At 42.2% G+C, this 16,391-nt stretch overlaps 1 protein-coding gene across 2 annotated transcripts in view; it reads left to right on the top strand.

Annotated features, from left to right (window-relative positions):
* MGAT4B (alpha-1,3-mannosyl-glycoprotein 4-beta-N-acetylglucosaminyltransferase B) overlaps positions 1-16,391 on the top strand; it is an 802,706-nt gene that overhangs the window by 438,913 nt on the left and 347,402 nt on the right. For both annotated transcript variants that reach the window (XM_068278091.1, XM_068278092.1), the window contains exon 4: positions 208-341. In XM_068278091.1, coding sequence (XP_068134192.1) covers positions 208-341 — 134 coding nt within the window. The remainder of the gene's footprint in view (positions 1-207; positions 342-16,391) is intronic.

Here is a 16,391-nt window from a genome sequence, read left to right as displayed (position 1 = left end):
TGTGAACATCAGACATTGCACTCTATGCAATGTCTGATGTCGTGCGTATCGGCCACCTGCACGCGTTTCCAAAACGCGGCTGGAAACGCGTGCAGTGTGAACGGGGCCTAAATGTTTAACTGAAAAGCGGACACAACTGCGTCAGTGGGCTCAGGCCCTTAATTGCTATGTTGATATTCCTTCCTAATGCCTGTTTCCATTTGCCAGTGTCTATAGTCATGGGGATCCCCAGTGTGAAGAGGGAGGTGCACTCCTACTTGACGGACACCCTCAACTCCCTGATATCTGAGCTCAACCAGCAGGAGAAGGAAGACTGTGTGATTGTGGTGCTAATTGCCGAGGTATTTAAATATTGAATTAATCACTGCCTAACAAGCCTATTATCCATCAGCAGTTCAATAACTTGTCAAACGCGGCTGAGGCTTCATGCCAAAGAACACACCGCTTGCCAAAACCCAAACCAGCACTCAATTCTCCGACGTGCCTAAATCAGCGATTCCAGACGAGCGTTGCTGTCAGCACGCGTACGTTTGTGTTTACCGCTATTACTTTTTACCTGGTCCTTGGCGTGAAATGTGATAAAAATTTCTTTCAGCGAGTGTGAGCTGAACAAATTTACATCCTTTAGATAATCAAGCCAAGCAATCAAATTAACATTTCTGCTGAGAATTTTATGCAAATATCTCAGTCCAGGGTACGGAATGAAAGGTTAAGTTCATTTAAAATAATATCGCAGTTTTGGTGGGGATAAATTGGAAAACGCAGAGATGAAAAGAGATGGAATGGAAATAATAATTGCGCTCACTTGTCTTTCCCGGCCCTTTGCTTGCTGCTTTTAGCATGCTGATCTAAAAAGTACATAAAACTCTACATATGTAGATTATAGGACATGGATCCTATTTGCCCCCAGTGTTCTCCCCAGAAATTTTTTTCCGGGCGGGTGGCATGAAAAAGTAGCCGGGTGGGGCGAGATGATAGAATGCAGGGCCGGTGCTTCTCTGCATAAGTCTGCTTATAATTTAGCAGGAGGTGAGCCGATGACAGCCGGGTGGTCACCAAAACTAGCCGGGTGGAGCACCCGGCTAAAAGAGCCTGGGGAGAACACTGGCCCCTATAAACTCTAAAAGGGTGTGTGTGCAGGACTGCTGCTGTATTTACTGAGAGCAGAAAGTCCAGGCCCCGGAAGTGACCTCGGAGATAGTCACGGGAATGCTGTTTATTCACTAAAATCTAGGTATGCACAGGGGTTTGTTTTCTTTGAACTAAAAAATATGAATACCTAAGGGATGGGATGTAGTCTCATGCTACTAAATATGAATACCTAACCGGTGAGAAGTGGTCTCCTGCTATAAAATAATGAATACCTAACGGGTGGGATGAGGTCTCCTGCAACAAAATATGAATACCTAACCGTTGGGAAGTGGTCTCCTACTATAACATAATGAATACCTAACTTGTGGGAAGAGGTCTCCTGCTACAAAATATAAATGCCTAATGGGTGGGAAGTGGTCTCCTGCTACAAAATATGAATACCTAATGGGTGGGAAGTGGTCTCCTGCTAAAAATAATGAATGAATAATGGGTGGGATGTGGTCTCCTGCTACAAAATATGAATACCTAATGAGAGGGAAGTGGTCTCCTTCTAAAAATAATAGAAGCAGTAAAGTGTTGTACCGTGTTAGCCATGAGTAAAAGCAAGAAGTTTTGAATCAGGATGATACCATTTATTGGCTAACTTAGAGATGGATAAACAGTGAGCTTTCGACTTATAAAAAGCCTTCGTCGGACTGGTTCCTGACCAGAACTGAAAAACACAGCTTATATACACTGACATACAGAGGAGAAACATTCTTTAGCAAACATAAATGTAATTAGATGCCTTAACTGTTACTGAGGAGGCTTTCCCAGGCATCCTATCTAAATTGATAAGATCAATAGAATCCTCAACATGACATAAAGCAGACTCTAGTGATGAAGAGACATCGTAAATTCCGAATTCAAATGGTAACTGGCCTGGTTACATCCACCATTAATTCTAAGCTTAAGAGAATTGTGGCATTTAAAGCCAGCACCTGAAAGCAAATAAAATGAATAGTGACAGTGAATTCCATCTTACACAGCATATGGCACAAAAATGAATGAAAAGATAGAAAAATTAAAATTAAAAGAACTGTGGCATTTAAAACCCATCGTACCAGCACAAGAAGTTGGAGTCCTTGTTTAAACCATCTTGTACAGTTTTGAACCAATGTATAAACTTAGTTTCTTGTGTTAGTCTCATGTTTCCCGATTTAAAGCCACCCATTAATATAGTGACGCGAAAATCGCTTAAACTGTGTCCAGGTAAACAAAAGTGTGTTGGTATTGGGAGATCAGTATAATTTGTAATATCCTTTTTCCTGCTGTTAATAGTGGATCTGTGGTGTGTCATGCGATCCCGCAGTGGTTGACTTGTTTCTCCCACATAAATTCCTTTGGGGCATTTTGCACACATGATCAGGTATACCACATTAGATGAGTCGCAGGAAAAGGTGCCTTGTACTTTGTATTCCTGTTGTGTACCCGGTATTAGTATCCTGTCAGTGGAATGGATGTATTCACAGGTCCCACATGTTTTCCCTCGGCAGGGGAATGTTCCATTCTGTTCTTGCCTATTTAAGGCACTCCTCACTATCATCTGCTTAAGATTGGGTGGCTGTCGGAACGCAAGGAGGGGAGGTTCAGGGAATATCTTTTTCAGTCTCTGATCCTTGTGTAGAACAGGATGAAGTTCTTTTGCAATCTTTCTTAAGATTTCCAAGCGTGGGTTGTAGGTTACTACCAGTGGGACACGGCTCTCTTCCTGCCTCTGCTTGTACTCCAGGAGCTGAGTCCTAGGGATGTTGTTAGCTTTCCTGATTTGGGTCTCAGCCATTAGAGGATTGTATCCCTGTTTTATAAAAATTCTTCTTCAGGTAATCCAGGTGTTTGTCTTTGTCATCCTTGTCAGAACAGATCCGATTGCATCTTATTGCCTGGCTGTAAATTATGGAATTCTTTATATGTTTGGGTTGGAAACTGTCATACCTGAGGTATGTGGGACGATCCGTCGGTTTGCGGTACATGGACGTTTGTAAGCTGTTCTCTCTGATGTATATGGTGGTGTCAAGAAAGTTAATCTCCTTGTGAGAGTAGCTCAATTTCAGTTTGATTGTGGGATGGAAAGCATTGAAGTTCCTGTGAAATTGGACAAGATCCTCCTCACTTGCAGACCAGATGATCAAGATGTCGTCGATAAAACGGAAGTAGGCCATGGGTTTTATATGACAAGTATTCAGGTATTCTTCTTCAATCTTTGCCATGAAGAGATTTGCGTACTGCGGTGCAAACCGTGAGCCCATTGCCACTCCCATTTGCTGCAAATAGAGGTCCTCCCCAAAAGTGAAATAATTGTGTGTGAGAACGAATCTCATTAGTCCAGCAATTGAGTTTATAGGTGTGCCCAAACCTTGAAGATATTTGCGACAGGCCGCAATTCCATCATTGTGAAAAATAATAAATGCTTAATGGGTGGGATGTGGTCTCCTGCTACAAAATGTGAATACCTAACGGGTGGGAAATGGTCTCCTGCTAAAAATAATAAATGCCTACCGAGTGGAAAGTGGTCTACTGCTAAAAATTATGAATGCCTAATGGGTGGGAAGGGATCTCCTGCTACAAAATATAAATACCTAACGGGGGGGAAGTGATTTCCTGCTAAAAATAATGAATGTATATTGGGTGGGAAGTGTCTCCTGCTAAAAATTATGAATGCGTACAGGTGGGAAGTGGTCTCCTGCTTCAAAATATGAATATCTAACGGGTAGGAAGTGGTCTCCTGCTACAAAATATCAATACCTAACGGGTGGGACGTGGTCTCCTGCTACAATAAATGAATACCTAACAAGTGGGAAGTGGTCTCCTGCTACAAATTATGAATACCTAATGGGTGGGAAGTGGTCTCCTGCTAAAAATAATGAATGCCTAATGCTGGATCCACACGGTGCGTTCGCGCACTCGATTTCCCGCTCGATTCCGTCGATTCGTTTATTTCCAACATGTCCGATTTGGATTTCGATGGATCGTTAGGTCGATTCGCATGCAAAGTATGCCAAATCGACCTAACGATCCATCGAAATCCAAATCGGACATGTTGGAAATAAACGAATCGACGGAATCGAGCGGGAAATCAAGTGCGCGAACGCACGTGTGAATCCAGCATAACAGGTGGGACGAGATCTCCTGCTACATAATATGAATACCTAACGGGTGGGAAGTGGTCTCCTGCTACAAAATAATGAATACTTAACGGGTGGGAAGTGATCTTTGCTACAAAATATGAATGCCTAATGGGTGGAAAGTGTTTTCCTGCTAATAATAAATGCCTAATGGGTGGAAAGTGGTCCTCTGTTAAAAATAATGAATGCTTATGGGTAATCTCCTGCTACAAAATATGAATTTTGGTGGGAAGTGGTCTCCTGCTGCAGAGAATGAATGCCTAACAGGTGGGAAGTGATCTCCTGCTACAAGAAAATGTAAAATGCCAGGAGAAGAGTGCTCAGTACTTGTAGGCATTTATACTGTCAAAATGACAGAGAATTGTGGGGGGAAAGAGGGGGAGGAGGGAGGGAGGGTTGCGTGGTTAAATACTTACCTGTCCTAACATCATCCCTCCAAACAGGTTATTTCTCCGCCTCCTCTCGAATTTGGACCCGGGCATTTTCTTTTTCAAACTGGTCGCGGAGGCTCTGGCCACACCTACCTGCCTGGCTGCAGGCCCGCCCCCCAGCGAAGCAGCCATGGCCTTATTTGGTACAACCCGTTCCACATACTGACACCCAAGTCATTATGTTGGCAGCACTAGAGAGGACCCTACAGAAAGAAATGGAGCATGTGAGGACCGTAGTTGTTATATTTATATATATGTATATATATATATATATATATATATATATATATATATATATATATATATATATATGTATATATATATATATATATATATATATATATATATATATATATATATATATACAGGATCTTCTCAAAAAATTAGCATATTGTGATAAAGTTCATTATTTTCTGTAATGTACTGATAAACTTTAGACTTTCATATATTTTAGATTCATTACACACAACTGAAGTAGTTCAAAGCATTTTATTGTTTTAATATTGATGATTTTGGCATACAGCTCATGAAAACCCAAAATTCCTATCTCAAAAAATTAGCATATCATGAAAAGGTTCTCTAAACGAGCTATTAACCTAATCATCTGAATCAACTAATTAACTCTAAACACCTGCAAAAGATTCCTGAGGCTTTTAAAAACTCCCAGCCTGGTTCATTACTCAAAACCGCAATCATGGGTAAGACTGCCGACCTGACTGCTGTCCAGAAGGCCGTCATTGACACTCTCAAGCAAGAGGGTAAGACACAGAAAGAAATTTCTGAACGAATAGGCTGTTCCCAGAGTGCTGTATCAAGGCACCTCAGTGGGAAGTCTGTGGGAAGGAAAAAGTGTGGCAGAAAACGCTGCACAACAAGAAGAGGTGACCGGACCCTGAGGAAGATTGTAGAGATGGACCGATTCCAGACCTTGGGGGACCAGCGGAAGCAGTGGACTGAGTCTGGAGTAGAAACATCCAGAGCCACCGTGTACAGGCATGTACAGGAAATGGGCTACAGGTGCCGCATTCCCCAGATAAAGTCACTTTTGAACCAGAAACAGCGGCAGAAACGCCTGACCTGTACTTGACACTGGACTTCAGGCATTTTGACATTTCCCTCTTCCCAGTCTTTCTCCAGACTCTGGCACCTTGATTTCCGAATGACATGCAAATGTTGCTTTCATCTGAAAAAAGTACTTTGGACCACTGAGCAACAGTCCAGTGCTGCTTCTCTGTAGCCCAGGTCAGGCACTTCTGCAGCTGTTTCTGGTTCAAAAGTGGCTTGACCTGGGGAATGTGGCACCTGTAGCCCATTTCCTGCACACACCTGTATACGGTGGCTCTGCATGTTTCTACTCCAGACTCAGTCCACTGCTTCCGCAGGTCCCCCAACGTCTGGAATTGGTCCTTCTCCACAATCTTCCTCAGGTTCCGGTCACCTCTTCTCGTTGTGCAGCATTTTCTGCCACACTTTTTCCTTCCCACAGACTTCCCACTGAGGTGCCTTGATACAGCACTCTGGGAACAGCCTATTCGTTCAGAAATTTCTTTCTGTTTCTTACCCTCTTGCTTGAGAGTGTCAATGATGGCCTTCTGGACAGCAGTCAGGTCGGCAGTCTTACCCATGATTGCGGTTTTGAGTAATGAACCAGGCTGGGAGTTTTTAAAGCCTCAGGAATCTTTTGCAGGTGTTTAGAGTTAATTAGTTGATTCAGATGATTAGGTTAATAGCTCGTTTAGAGAACCTTTTTGTGATATGCTAATTTTTTGAGATAGGAATTTTAGGTTTTCATGAGCTGTATGCCAAAATCATCAATAATAAAACAATAAAAGGCTTTGACCTACTTCACTTGTGTGTAATGAATCTAAAATATATGAAAGTCTAATGTTTATCAGTACATTACAAAAAATAATGAACTTTATCACAATATGCTAATTTTTTGAGAAGATCCTGTATATATATATATATATATATATATATATATATATATATATATATATATATATATATATGAATATATATATATATATATATATGAATATGAATATAATCAGGGGTTCTGCAAGAGAGAATTACCGTAGTGCACTGTTACAATTGGCCGATGTGCCTATTACAATTGGGAAAACAAAACACCCCCAGTCCACAAAGAAACTATGAGCATCTATATCATAAATCTGCAGTGGCTGACCATTTTAATGTAGTACATCGCGGATCAAGGAAAGGTCCCGGATCAGTTGTTTTCATCACTAAAACCTGGTACACACTTACGAATATATTATTGGGTAGAGACTGGTCAATGTTACCACTTCTAAGTAGTACAAGAGCTTATCTACACAATCTGTTCATAGTATTCACAACCTTCTGCTGCTGATACTACATGGAGGTGGTAAAATTGGCCAATCAAAATTGGATGTGTGTACCAGGCTTAAGAAAGTAAGATGATATCAAAATGGATTCCTGACTAGATTTAAAGCTTTACTGCAATACTTCAATTGTTATTGGCATTAGTGGCTGGATAGTTAAAGCGGACCTGAACTCAGATCTTCCTCTCTGCTCTATAAGATAAACAACAGCATAATAACCTTTAAAGAAAAACATGTATTTGTTACAGCCGATACAAATCCTCCAATATATCTGTACTGTTTCTACTTCCTGCTTTCCTGAAAGGAGACATATTGTTAACATCCTGTGCTTTAAAATTAGCTTATCTGCCATGGCAGTCAGGTAACACGGGAGAGGTTAAATTACAACTTGTGATTAAACACATATGAGGAGGGATTAGACAGGATAAACTCTTTAAATACATACAGGGTGCATTTCTTTAAGTTTTCCTTCTGTCATGTTCAAGAGTTAAGGTCCACTTTAAAGGCTCCGCCTCTGACACAAGCGACCAGGGCTCAAATTTCGGCTCTACCTATTAAGTTTAGCCAGTACCTGTTTAGTAAGGAGTCCTTAGGCAAGACTCCCTAACACTCCAAAGTGGCCTATTGAGCGTGCTCTCAGGGGCTGCAGCTCTCAAGGGCTTTAAAGAAGATCTTTGGTGAATTTGCAGCACATTAAAATAAACATATTACTGTTTCCCACATTATTCCCCCTCTTCATTTCTCCTATTTTCACCTATCCCTGCTACCAATAAATAACTTAATTAATAAAATATAATTTTAAACCTTTGGGCAAGATGGCTGCAATGTACTGCTGTGCACAAAAGATGAGCTGAGCTGAAGCCGTAAGAGGCAGATCTCCCTTATACGCTATAGCAGCATAGAGGGTGATAGAGCGGCTGGGAACGCGGAGAATCACTCGCGTTACCAGCCTGTCGGCAGCTGTCGCCAAACCCGGAAGTAGCCGCCGGCGGGGACAGGAGGATCGGAGCGAGGCTGCGAGGGCACCATACAGCTTCAGGGGGCTGTGGGATGCCCCAGGTGAGTAAAAATCAGTTTTTATTTTTTACTTAAGTATCCCTTTAAATAATTGTTACCCTAAAGCACTTACCTGCCTTTCCTCCCCTTCATTCTCTCGCTCTCTCCCCCGGTTTGCGCACGCACACAAACACACACACACACACTTAAACACAGACACTGCCTCCTCCCTTTCTTTCTTTTCCCCCCTCCTGTTTTTTTTTTTTCCTTAAATCACGTTCATCCATTAAGCTTTACGGCTCATCAGTTTTCTAATTTTTATTCAACCACTGTAATTGCATTTTATTTGCCGATCATGCATATTAATTGATTGTACAAAACAATAATGGAATGTAAAATATATACCGTTTACAATTTATGTGTACACATTTGTAATCGACAGATACATTTTCCAGCACAAAAGCCCATAAATATCGAGTCATTTATATTATGGGTTACGAAATATACACTGATATACTGTATATGTTTTATTGGACGTGTTGCGTTTACCCGCTAGTTTAAAGTGGAACTGTAGTGAAAATAACTATGAATAAAATTGCAATTACAATATTAATTTATGCTTTTTTTCACATTATAAATCGCCAGCGCTATCGCTGAGCGATTAACTTTTTTAAAAGAGCTTTTCAGAGCGCCTCGTTTTTTTCACTTCCTGACGTCAGTTGCTGACGCTGAAATGAATAAATACAATGTATTTATTCATAAAAGCGCTCGGGAAATCGCTATACAAAAGGCTTTTTCAATAGCTTTGCAATTTCCCTATACCTTCCATTGAGTCGAAGCATTCCGAAAATGGTACATGTAGCACATTTGCGATTTCAAAGAAATCGAAACGCTCACATGTGAACACTCTTATAGGAAATCATTGCACAAGCGCTTTTAGGGCAATTTCTAAAATCGCCAGCGCTTAAAAAAAACGGAAACGCTCACAGTGTGAACGAGCCCTTATAGATCATTTAGTCAGTGTTTGCCCATTGTAAAATCTTTCCTATCCCTGATTTACATTCTGAAATGTAAGATCTCTCTGGTGTGTGGTGTAACAAATACAGCCATGTTTGTATTTTCACAGAAAGTTTTCCATCAGGCTCTGTTCCCACTAAAGTGGAGAATGGACTTTTTTGTCTGTTCTCTGATCATCGCTAAACAGGCAGTGAACGGCTCTTGTTTTATGAAAAGAGCCATTCATACATGTCACGTTTCCACATATCCACGGGATCCGTTGCGGTAAGCGGGCCACACTTCTGTGCAGTCTGCAATAATCCCGAGCCAGGCGAATGCATTCCCCTATATAGCTTATAGGGGAGCACATCCACCCTGGACTCCAGGTGGACCATCGGAGCGGACACTACACTGTTCTCTCCCGTTGGCCATACATGGTCTGGCACACAAGTGGAAACAGAGCCTGACTCTCAGCATTAGCATGCATATCATTGGCTGCATCTTATCTAATGCCTGGTTACAACATGTCAGCAGTTAGAGCTCATTGCCACTCGTTACATATTGTTTCAGAATAATGACACTATGACTGTTCCCCCTCTTCTTCTTTTTTTTTTTACCTAATGCAGCATTAGCTGACTTTATCATTAACCACTTTACCCCCAGCGGTACGAATTTCCTCGCCCCTTTTTTCCCTCCTAAAAAACCAGGGACGGAGAAATCCGTACCTTCCGCGCTACCGCCGCTGTCCGCGCTCCCGCCGCTCGTGCGCGCGCACCCGCCGCTCGTGCATGCCGCCGCCCGCTCGCCCAGAGATCAATGAACGGGAAAATCCATTCCCGTTCGTTGATCTAGCCCCCGCAATGATCTGCTGCTTCTTTCAGAAACAGCGAGATCATTGTGAGTCTCCCAGCCTCCTACTGCTTCCTGTAAGTGTCCTTCCGGACGCTTACAGGTCGCATGTAAACAAACACTCTGTGGCCATCTTGTGGCCAAATAGTAAACTACACCCTAAAAGCATTTTACATATACAAACATTACATTTACACAATAAATTAACTCATTACCTCCCACACTCCCCAATTTTTATTTTTTTTTTGTAATTAAAAAAAAAAAAAAAAATACAATAAAAAAAAAACATAAATAGTTACCTTAGGGACTGAACTTTTTAAATATTTATGTCAAGAGGGTATAACACTGTTACTTTATAAACTGCGGGCTTGTAATTAGGGATGGATGCAAAACTGAAAAAAATGCACCTTTATTTCCAAATAAAATATTGTCGCCAAACATTGTGATAGGGACATAATTTAAATGGTTTTATAACCGGGACAAATGGATTAATACATTTCATGGGGTTTTTTTTTTTTTTTTTTTTTTTTTTTTTTTCAGAGCAAAAAAAAGTGTACTTTGGGAACATTTAATTTCTAAATGAATACTAATACTTATGCACAAAAGCAAATATGATAACCTTATGGCATATAAAAAGTAGGAAAACATGTTTTTATTGAATAGTATGTCAGGGATTCATACCGCTTCAATGCAAATAATGTAAACAAATTCACAAAGCACTAAAAAGTAGTAAGTCAATGTTTTTATTCTGTTTTCAATAAAACATTCACCCTTCCTCACAACCACAGAAGGGCCCCTTCTGAATAATAACTACTTGCCGACCCGAGGCGTACTATACGTACCCAGCCGTGGGTGGGGGGCCGCCGAGCTAGAGGGGGTAGCGTGCAGGAAGGGGGTGTTGGGCAGAGCGGCGGGGAGGGGGGGGTGGTCGGACCCTGCAGTGCTGCCCACTGTATTGTAAGTGGAAGGCATTGCAGGAAGTGACGACAGTGAAACGCACGCTGTAACGCGGAAGAGGTGAGTCATCCCCGCCCACTGCCACTTAGTAATAGCGGCAGCTATAGGGGGAGCGCAGATAGGGGACCCAGGTGAGGGAGGGGGGTCCGACCCCCCTCTCCGCCGCTCTGCCCAGCCGGCAAAAAGTCTAGGACCGGTCCTGGGGGCAGGGCACTACTTCTTCTTTCTTGAAGGTTGAGGCACTTAGCCTATTATATATATACTGTATATATAGATAGATAGATGCACCTGCTCAAAGAAGTAATAATAGTAGTAAAACAAGGACTCAATGTCTATTTGAAAACTGCAATCTGCTATAACTGTTATTGAAAATGGAATAAAGAGTAGTGATCGGTTTATAGGAACATTGGATTACAGTTTCATTGAAAACAGAATAAAAAACATTGATTTATCTACTTTTTTTTTATCATACTTGTTTTTATTTTGAGAATAATAGGAAATAACAGGAACTGGTTTCACAGAGTTAACAGTCAAGATAATAGTACAACGAATATGGGGATACAAAAGGAAGGACGAGTGGGGCTTTAGGTTGAGTCCCAGAGGTAGATCTAGAGAAGTCCCAATCAATGTCCAACCTTGAAGCTTTTGGAGAAACAGCAGAATAAATCAAGGAGGATTAAATCTTGATTCGAAGACGGAAAGTTCCAGCTGGAGACGTGGCAAGTGTCTGGAGTCCATGATAAATGGATAACTGAAAAGTTTCAAGCCACATTCTGAGAAGTGGGGGGGGGGGGGGTATAGGGAAGAGAGGGGGGGGGGAAGAGATAGTAAGCTTCGAGATATAGAAGTGAGAAAGAGGAGTCACACCACTGCCCTGATGGCCTGTATTATGTATGGGAGACAAGAGCTATTTGGGAAGGGCCTAGCTAAATCTAGCAAGGGTGGATGTCCAATGGTGGGAATATGGCTTGTTAGGTCAGTTCAATAGTAAGCTAATGAAGGGTAGAAGAGATGGGTATACTTCAGGGGGGTTGATAGATGGGAGAGGAGTACGGCCAGGAATCCCAAATTTTGTGAAAGTTCAATTCTGTGTCTCTGAGTGAAGCCGTAAGTTGTTCCATATTTTTTGTCCAATTGATTTTGTGGATAACTTCTGATAGTGTTGGGGGGGCTATGTTCTTCCAATTGGAAGCAATGGATAGTCTGGTGGCAGTTAGAATATGGGTTATTAGTCGGTTGGTATATTTATTAGTATTGTTTTGTGGTGATTTGCCCAGGATCATATATAAGGGGTCCAAGGGGACTGTAATATTAGTGGATGACTTAATAAGTTTTTGGATATCCGACCAAAGGGGGGAAATCCGAGGACAGGACCAATAGACGTGTTCGATAGTACCTTTGTAATTACAGCCCCTCCAGCAGAGGTCCGATGAGCCTGGGTAAATCCTTGCTAATTTGTCAGGTGTAAGATACCAATGGAAAAGTATTTTATATATATTTTCTCGAATTTGGATACATTGTGAGGAATGTTTCGCGTTATCCCAAATATCGTACCAGTCTTCTATTGAGATAGAAGTTGATAGAAGGCTATCCCATTTGGCCATGTAAGAATGGTTGGGAATTGTTGAACCCGATTTTGTGTGTAGGATAGAGTAGATCTGAGAGATCAGACCCTTCTGTTGAGCTGACCTATTACATAATCTCTCAAAAGGGGACAATGTAGGAGTTGTTTGAAGGTTTTTCACTAGAGATTGGAGATAGTGGGATATCTGTTTGTATTGCATGAGAAGTTGGGGTGTGAATGTAATTTTATCTTCTAAATGGGATTTATGTAAAGCTTTACCTGTGAGTGGGTTAAGCCAATCTTTAAGGTTGAAGTATCCCAAGCTAAACCATTCAGTCATAAAAGGCCTAGATAGACTTGGTAAGAAATGTGGGTTGCCTAGGATCGGACATAGAGGGGAGGGTGATGACCTCAACTTGGCTAAGTGGACAGTAGATCCCCAGATGCGGAGTGTAAATTTGATGGTGGGGAGAAAATCTTGTTGGGAAACTTTGGGTTGGGGGTGGGTCCAAATAAGAGATGCTAAGGATATAGGGAGGATGCTAGTTGCTTCGATGAGGCCCCATTTAGTAAAGACTTTAAAATTGGACCACTCGGGTAGTTGGCGGAGGTGCGAAGCTTGGTAGTAATATCGCAGGTGAGGGACGCCCAGGCCGCCCTGGTCTCTGGGGGCAAGGAGGGTCGACCTAAGAACCCTAGGGTGTTTGTGGTTCCAGATAAATTTGAAGAAGGCGGATTGTAAGCTTGATAGTTGGGAGTTGGGAACTGTAACTGGGAGGGTCTCAAATAGATAAAGGAGGCGAGGGAGAATGTTCATTTTAAGTGCGTAAATGCGGCCCAACCAGGAGATCTTATAGGCGGTCCATTTATGGAGATCTTGTAGTATTTTTTGTATGAGAGAGGGGAAGTTATGTTTATATAGTGTGTTGTACGTAGGGGTGAGATGGATACCCAGATATTTCAGAGAGTGAGTTTGCCATTTATAAGGGAAAGAAGATTGGAGAGATGAGAGTAGATTGGGAGGGATTTTTATAGGGAGGGCTTCCGTCTTATCTTGGTTGAGTTTAAAGCCTGAGATAAGTTCAAAAGTTTTAAGTACACTATGCAAGGCTGGTAACGTAGTGAGTGGGTGAGTGAGAGTTAGTAATATGTCATCAGCAAATAAAGAGATCTTGTATTCCTGTTTGCCAAGGGAAATCCCTTTGATGTCAGAGTTTTGTCTAATGGCTGTGGCTAAGGGCTCAATACTTAAGGCAAATAACAGGGGAGAGAGTGGGCAGCCTTGTCTAGTGCCATTTCGGATATGAAAGGGAGATGAAGAGGCAAAAGGTAGTTTGAGTGAAGCTGTGGGGGATGAGTAGATGAACTTTATCATGGAGAGGACAGGGCCTGTGAAGCCTTGGTGAGATAAGACGTGGAATAGATAAGGCCAATACAATCTGTCAAAGGCCTTCTCTGCATCCAAACTGAGGAGCAGAGAAGGGTGCTTTGATTTTTTCATTAGTGAGATGAGGTCTATTGCCCGGCGGGTGTTGTCTCCTGCTTGCCTTCCCATGATAAAGCCAACTTGGTCATTATCGATAATTCTGGTAAGAATGGGGTTGAGGCGGTTAGCCAAGGTTTTCGTCAATATTTTTAGGTCGGAGTTGAGGAGGGAGATGGGACGGTAGCTTTGGGGTAGGTGAGGATCTTTTCCTTCTTTTGGGATGACAGTGAGGAGAGAGGAAAGCATAGAGGAGGGGGGGAAGTCATCTTTCATAATCTTATTAGCTAGAGTTACAAGGTGTGGGACCAGGATATCGGAGAAGTTTTTGTAGTAAGAGTAAGGGAGACCATCTGGGCCAGGGGATTTAGAGGAGGGAAGAGATTTGAGTACCTTGGATATCTCTTCTGTGGTGAATGGAGAGTTAAGTAAAAGGCGTTCTTGATCTGTGAGTTTTGGGAGGTTAAGATCTGTGAGGAAGGAGAGGACTCTTGTGTTATAATTTGGAGAGGAGGAGGGGTCTGGTAGGTTGTAAAGCTGTTCATAAAAACCTGTGAATATTTGGGCTATTTTTAAGGGGTCATGATGTAAGGTGTTTTGTGAGTCTTTTAGTGAGTGGACCGCCTGGTAAGACCCCCTAGGGTTGAGTTTACGGGCAAGAATAGTGTGTGGTTTGTTACCTCTTTCAAAAAAGAGCTGCCTTGTCCATTTCAAGCTTTTTTCTAACTGGGATGATTGGAGGGCTCTGATGTCAAGCTTGATTCGTTGGATGTTGGAGAAATTGTCTTGAGTGGGGGAACTTTTATAAGCGGAAAAAGCCTTAACGAGGGAGGAGTTTAGATGTGTCAGTTTTTCAGTAGAGAAGCGCTTACGTTTGGAGCTTTCTGCAATGAAGAACCCTCTTATAAAAGCCTTGTGAGATTCCCACAGCAGGCCGTAAGAGGAGACTGAGTCTAAATTGGTGTCAAAGAATGATTGAAGTTCATCAGAACATTTGTTGATTAGCGCTTTATCCCTGAAAAGTGACTCATTTAGCCTCCAATGGGTGGGTTTGTGTGGGGAGGATAGCCAGTCTAGATCAACTGTAACCGCTTGGTGGTCAGACCAAGCTGTAGGAATAATAGATGAGTTGATTAAAATGGGTAAAACTGGTGTATTAGCAAAAAAGTAATCTAGTCTGGAATGGGAAGCATGAGGAGGAGAGTAGAAGGTATATTCTGTGCTTGTGGGGTTAGCTATGCGCCAAAGGTCAAACAGTTTGTATTTTCTAAGAAGTATCCTAAATTTACGTGAATTTCTGTCGTGTGAGGCCTGGGAAAGGGTAGAGGATAATTTGCTTCTGTCCCTTGTAGAGGAGTAAGCCAAGTTGAAGTCACCACCCAACAGGAGAGAACCTTTCACTACTTTGCTCAGTTTTGTGAGGAAAGAGGATAAGAAGTCAATCTGGTGTGTATTGGGGACATAAGTGTTAGCTAGAGTGACAGGCTTTCCTACATTTCATGGGTTTTAATTACAGTAGCATGCTTTATTTAAAAACTATAATGGCCAAAAACTGAAAAATAATAATTTTTTCCCACATTTTTTCCTATTTCCCCATTAAAACACATTTAGAATAAAATAATTCTTGGCATAATGTCCCACCTAAAGAAAGCCTAAGTGGTGGCAAAAAAACAAGATATAGTTCATTTCATTGGGATAAGTAATAATAAAGTTATAGACGAATGAATGGAAGGAGCGCTGGAAGGTGAAAATTGCTCTGGTGGTCAGGGGGTAAAACCCCTCAGTGGTAAAGTGGTTAAGCAGCAGGGAAGCATTTTTGGCCCTGCAGTACATCGTCACCTCACTAGTGCCTCAGGTAGGAGCAAAGTACCTCTCTGTGATAGGCTGGCTCAGTGGCACAGGTAGAAGCAGAGTACCTCTCTGTGACAGGCTAGCTTAGTGGCACAGGTAGAAGCAGTGGGCCTCTCTGTGATTGGCTGGCTCAGTAGCACAGGTAGAAGCAGAGTACCATTCTTGGATAGGCTGGCTCAGTGGCACAGGTAGAAGCAGAGTACCTCTCTGTGATAGGCTGGCTCAGTGGTACAGGTAGAAGCAGAGGGCCTCTCTGTGATTGGCTGGCTCAGTGACACAGTTAGAAGCTGAGTACCTCTCTTGGATAGGCTGGCTCAGAGATACAGGTAGAAGCATAGTACCTCTCTGTAATAGGCTGGCTCAGTGGCACAGTTAGAAGCAGAGTACCTCTCTGTGATAGGCTGGCTCAGTGGCACAGTTAGAAGCAGAGTACCTCTCTGTGATATGCACAATTGAAGGTAAAGAGGCGCCCTGGTTGAAATAAAAGCATCTAAAAACAGCTTAAAATCGAGGAAATAATATGAGGTGGCTTACCTCAATAACGAAATCCTTGTATATGACAAAAGATTTTTATTTAGCACAGGCAACGCGTTTCACGGGTCCAAGCCCGCTTCATCAGGCCAATAAAAGTGCCAAATGAACAAG

Source organism: Hyperolius riggenbachi, chromosome 3 (genome assembly GCF_040937935.1).
Source record: "Hyperolius riggenbachi isolate aHypRig1 chromosome 3, aHypRig1.pri, whole genome shotgun sequence".
In the NCBI taxonomy this organism is placed as follows: Eukaryota; Metazoa; Chordata; class Amphibia; order Anura; family Hyperoliidae; genus Hyperolius; species Hyperolius riggenbachi.
The sequence above is the reverse complement of the archived record's forward strand: the minus strand, read 5'-3'. Positions and strand labels throughout refer to the sequence as shown.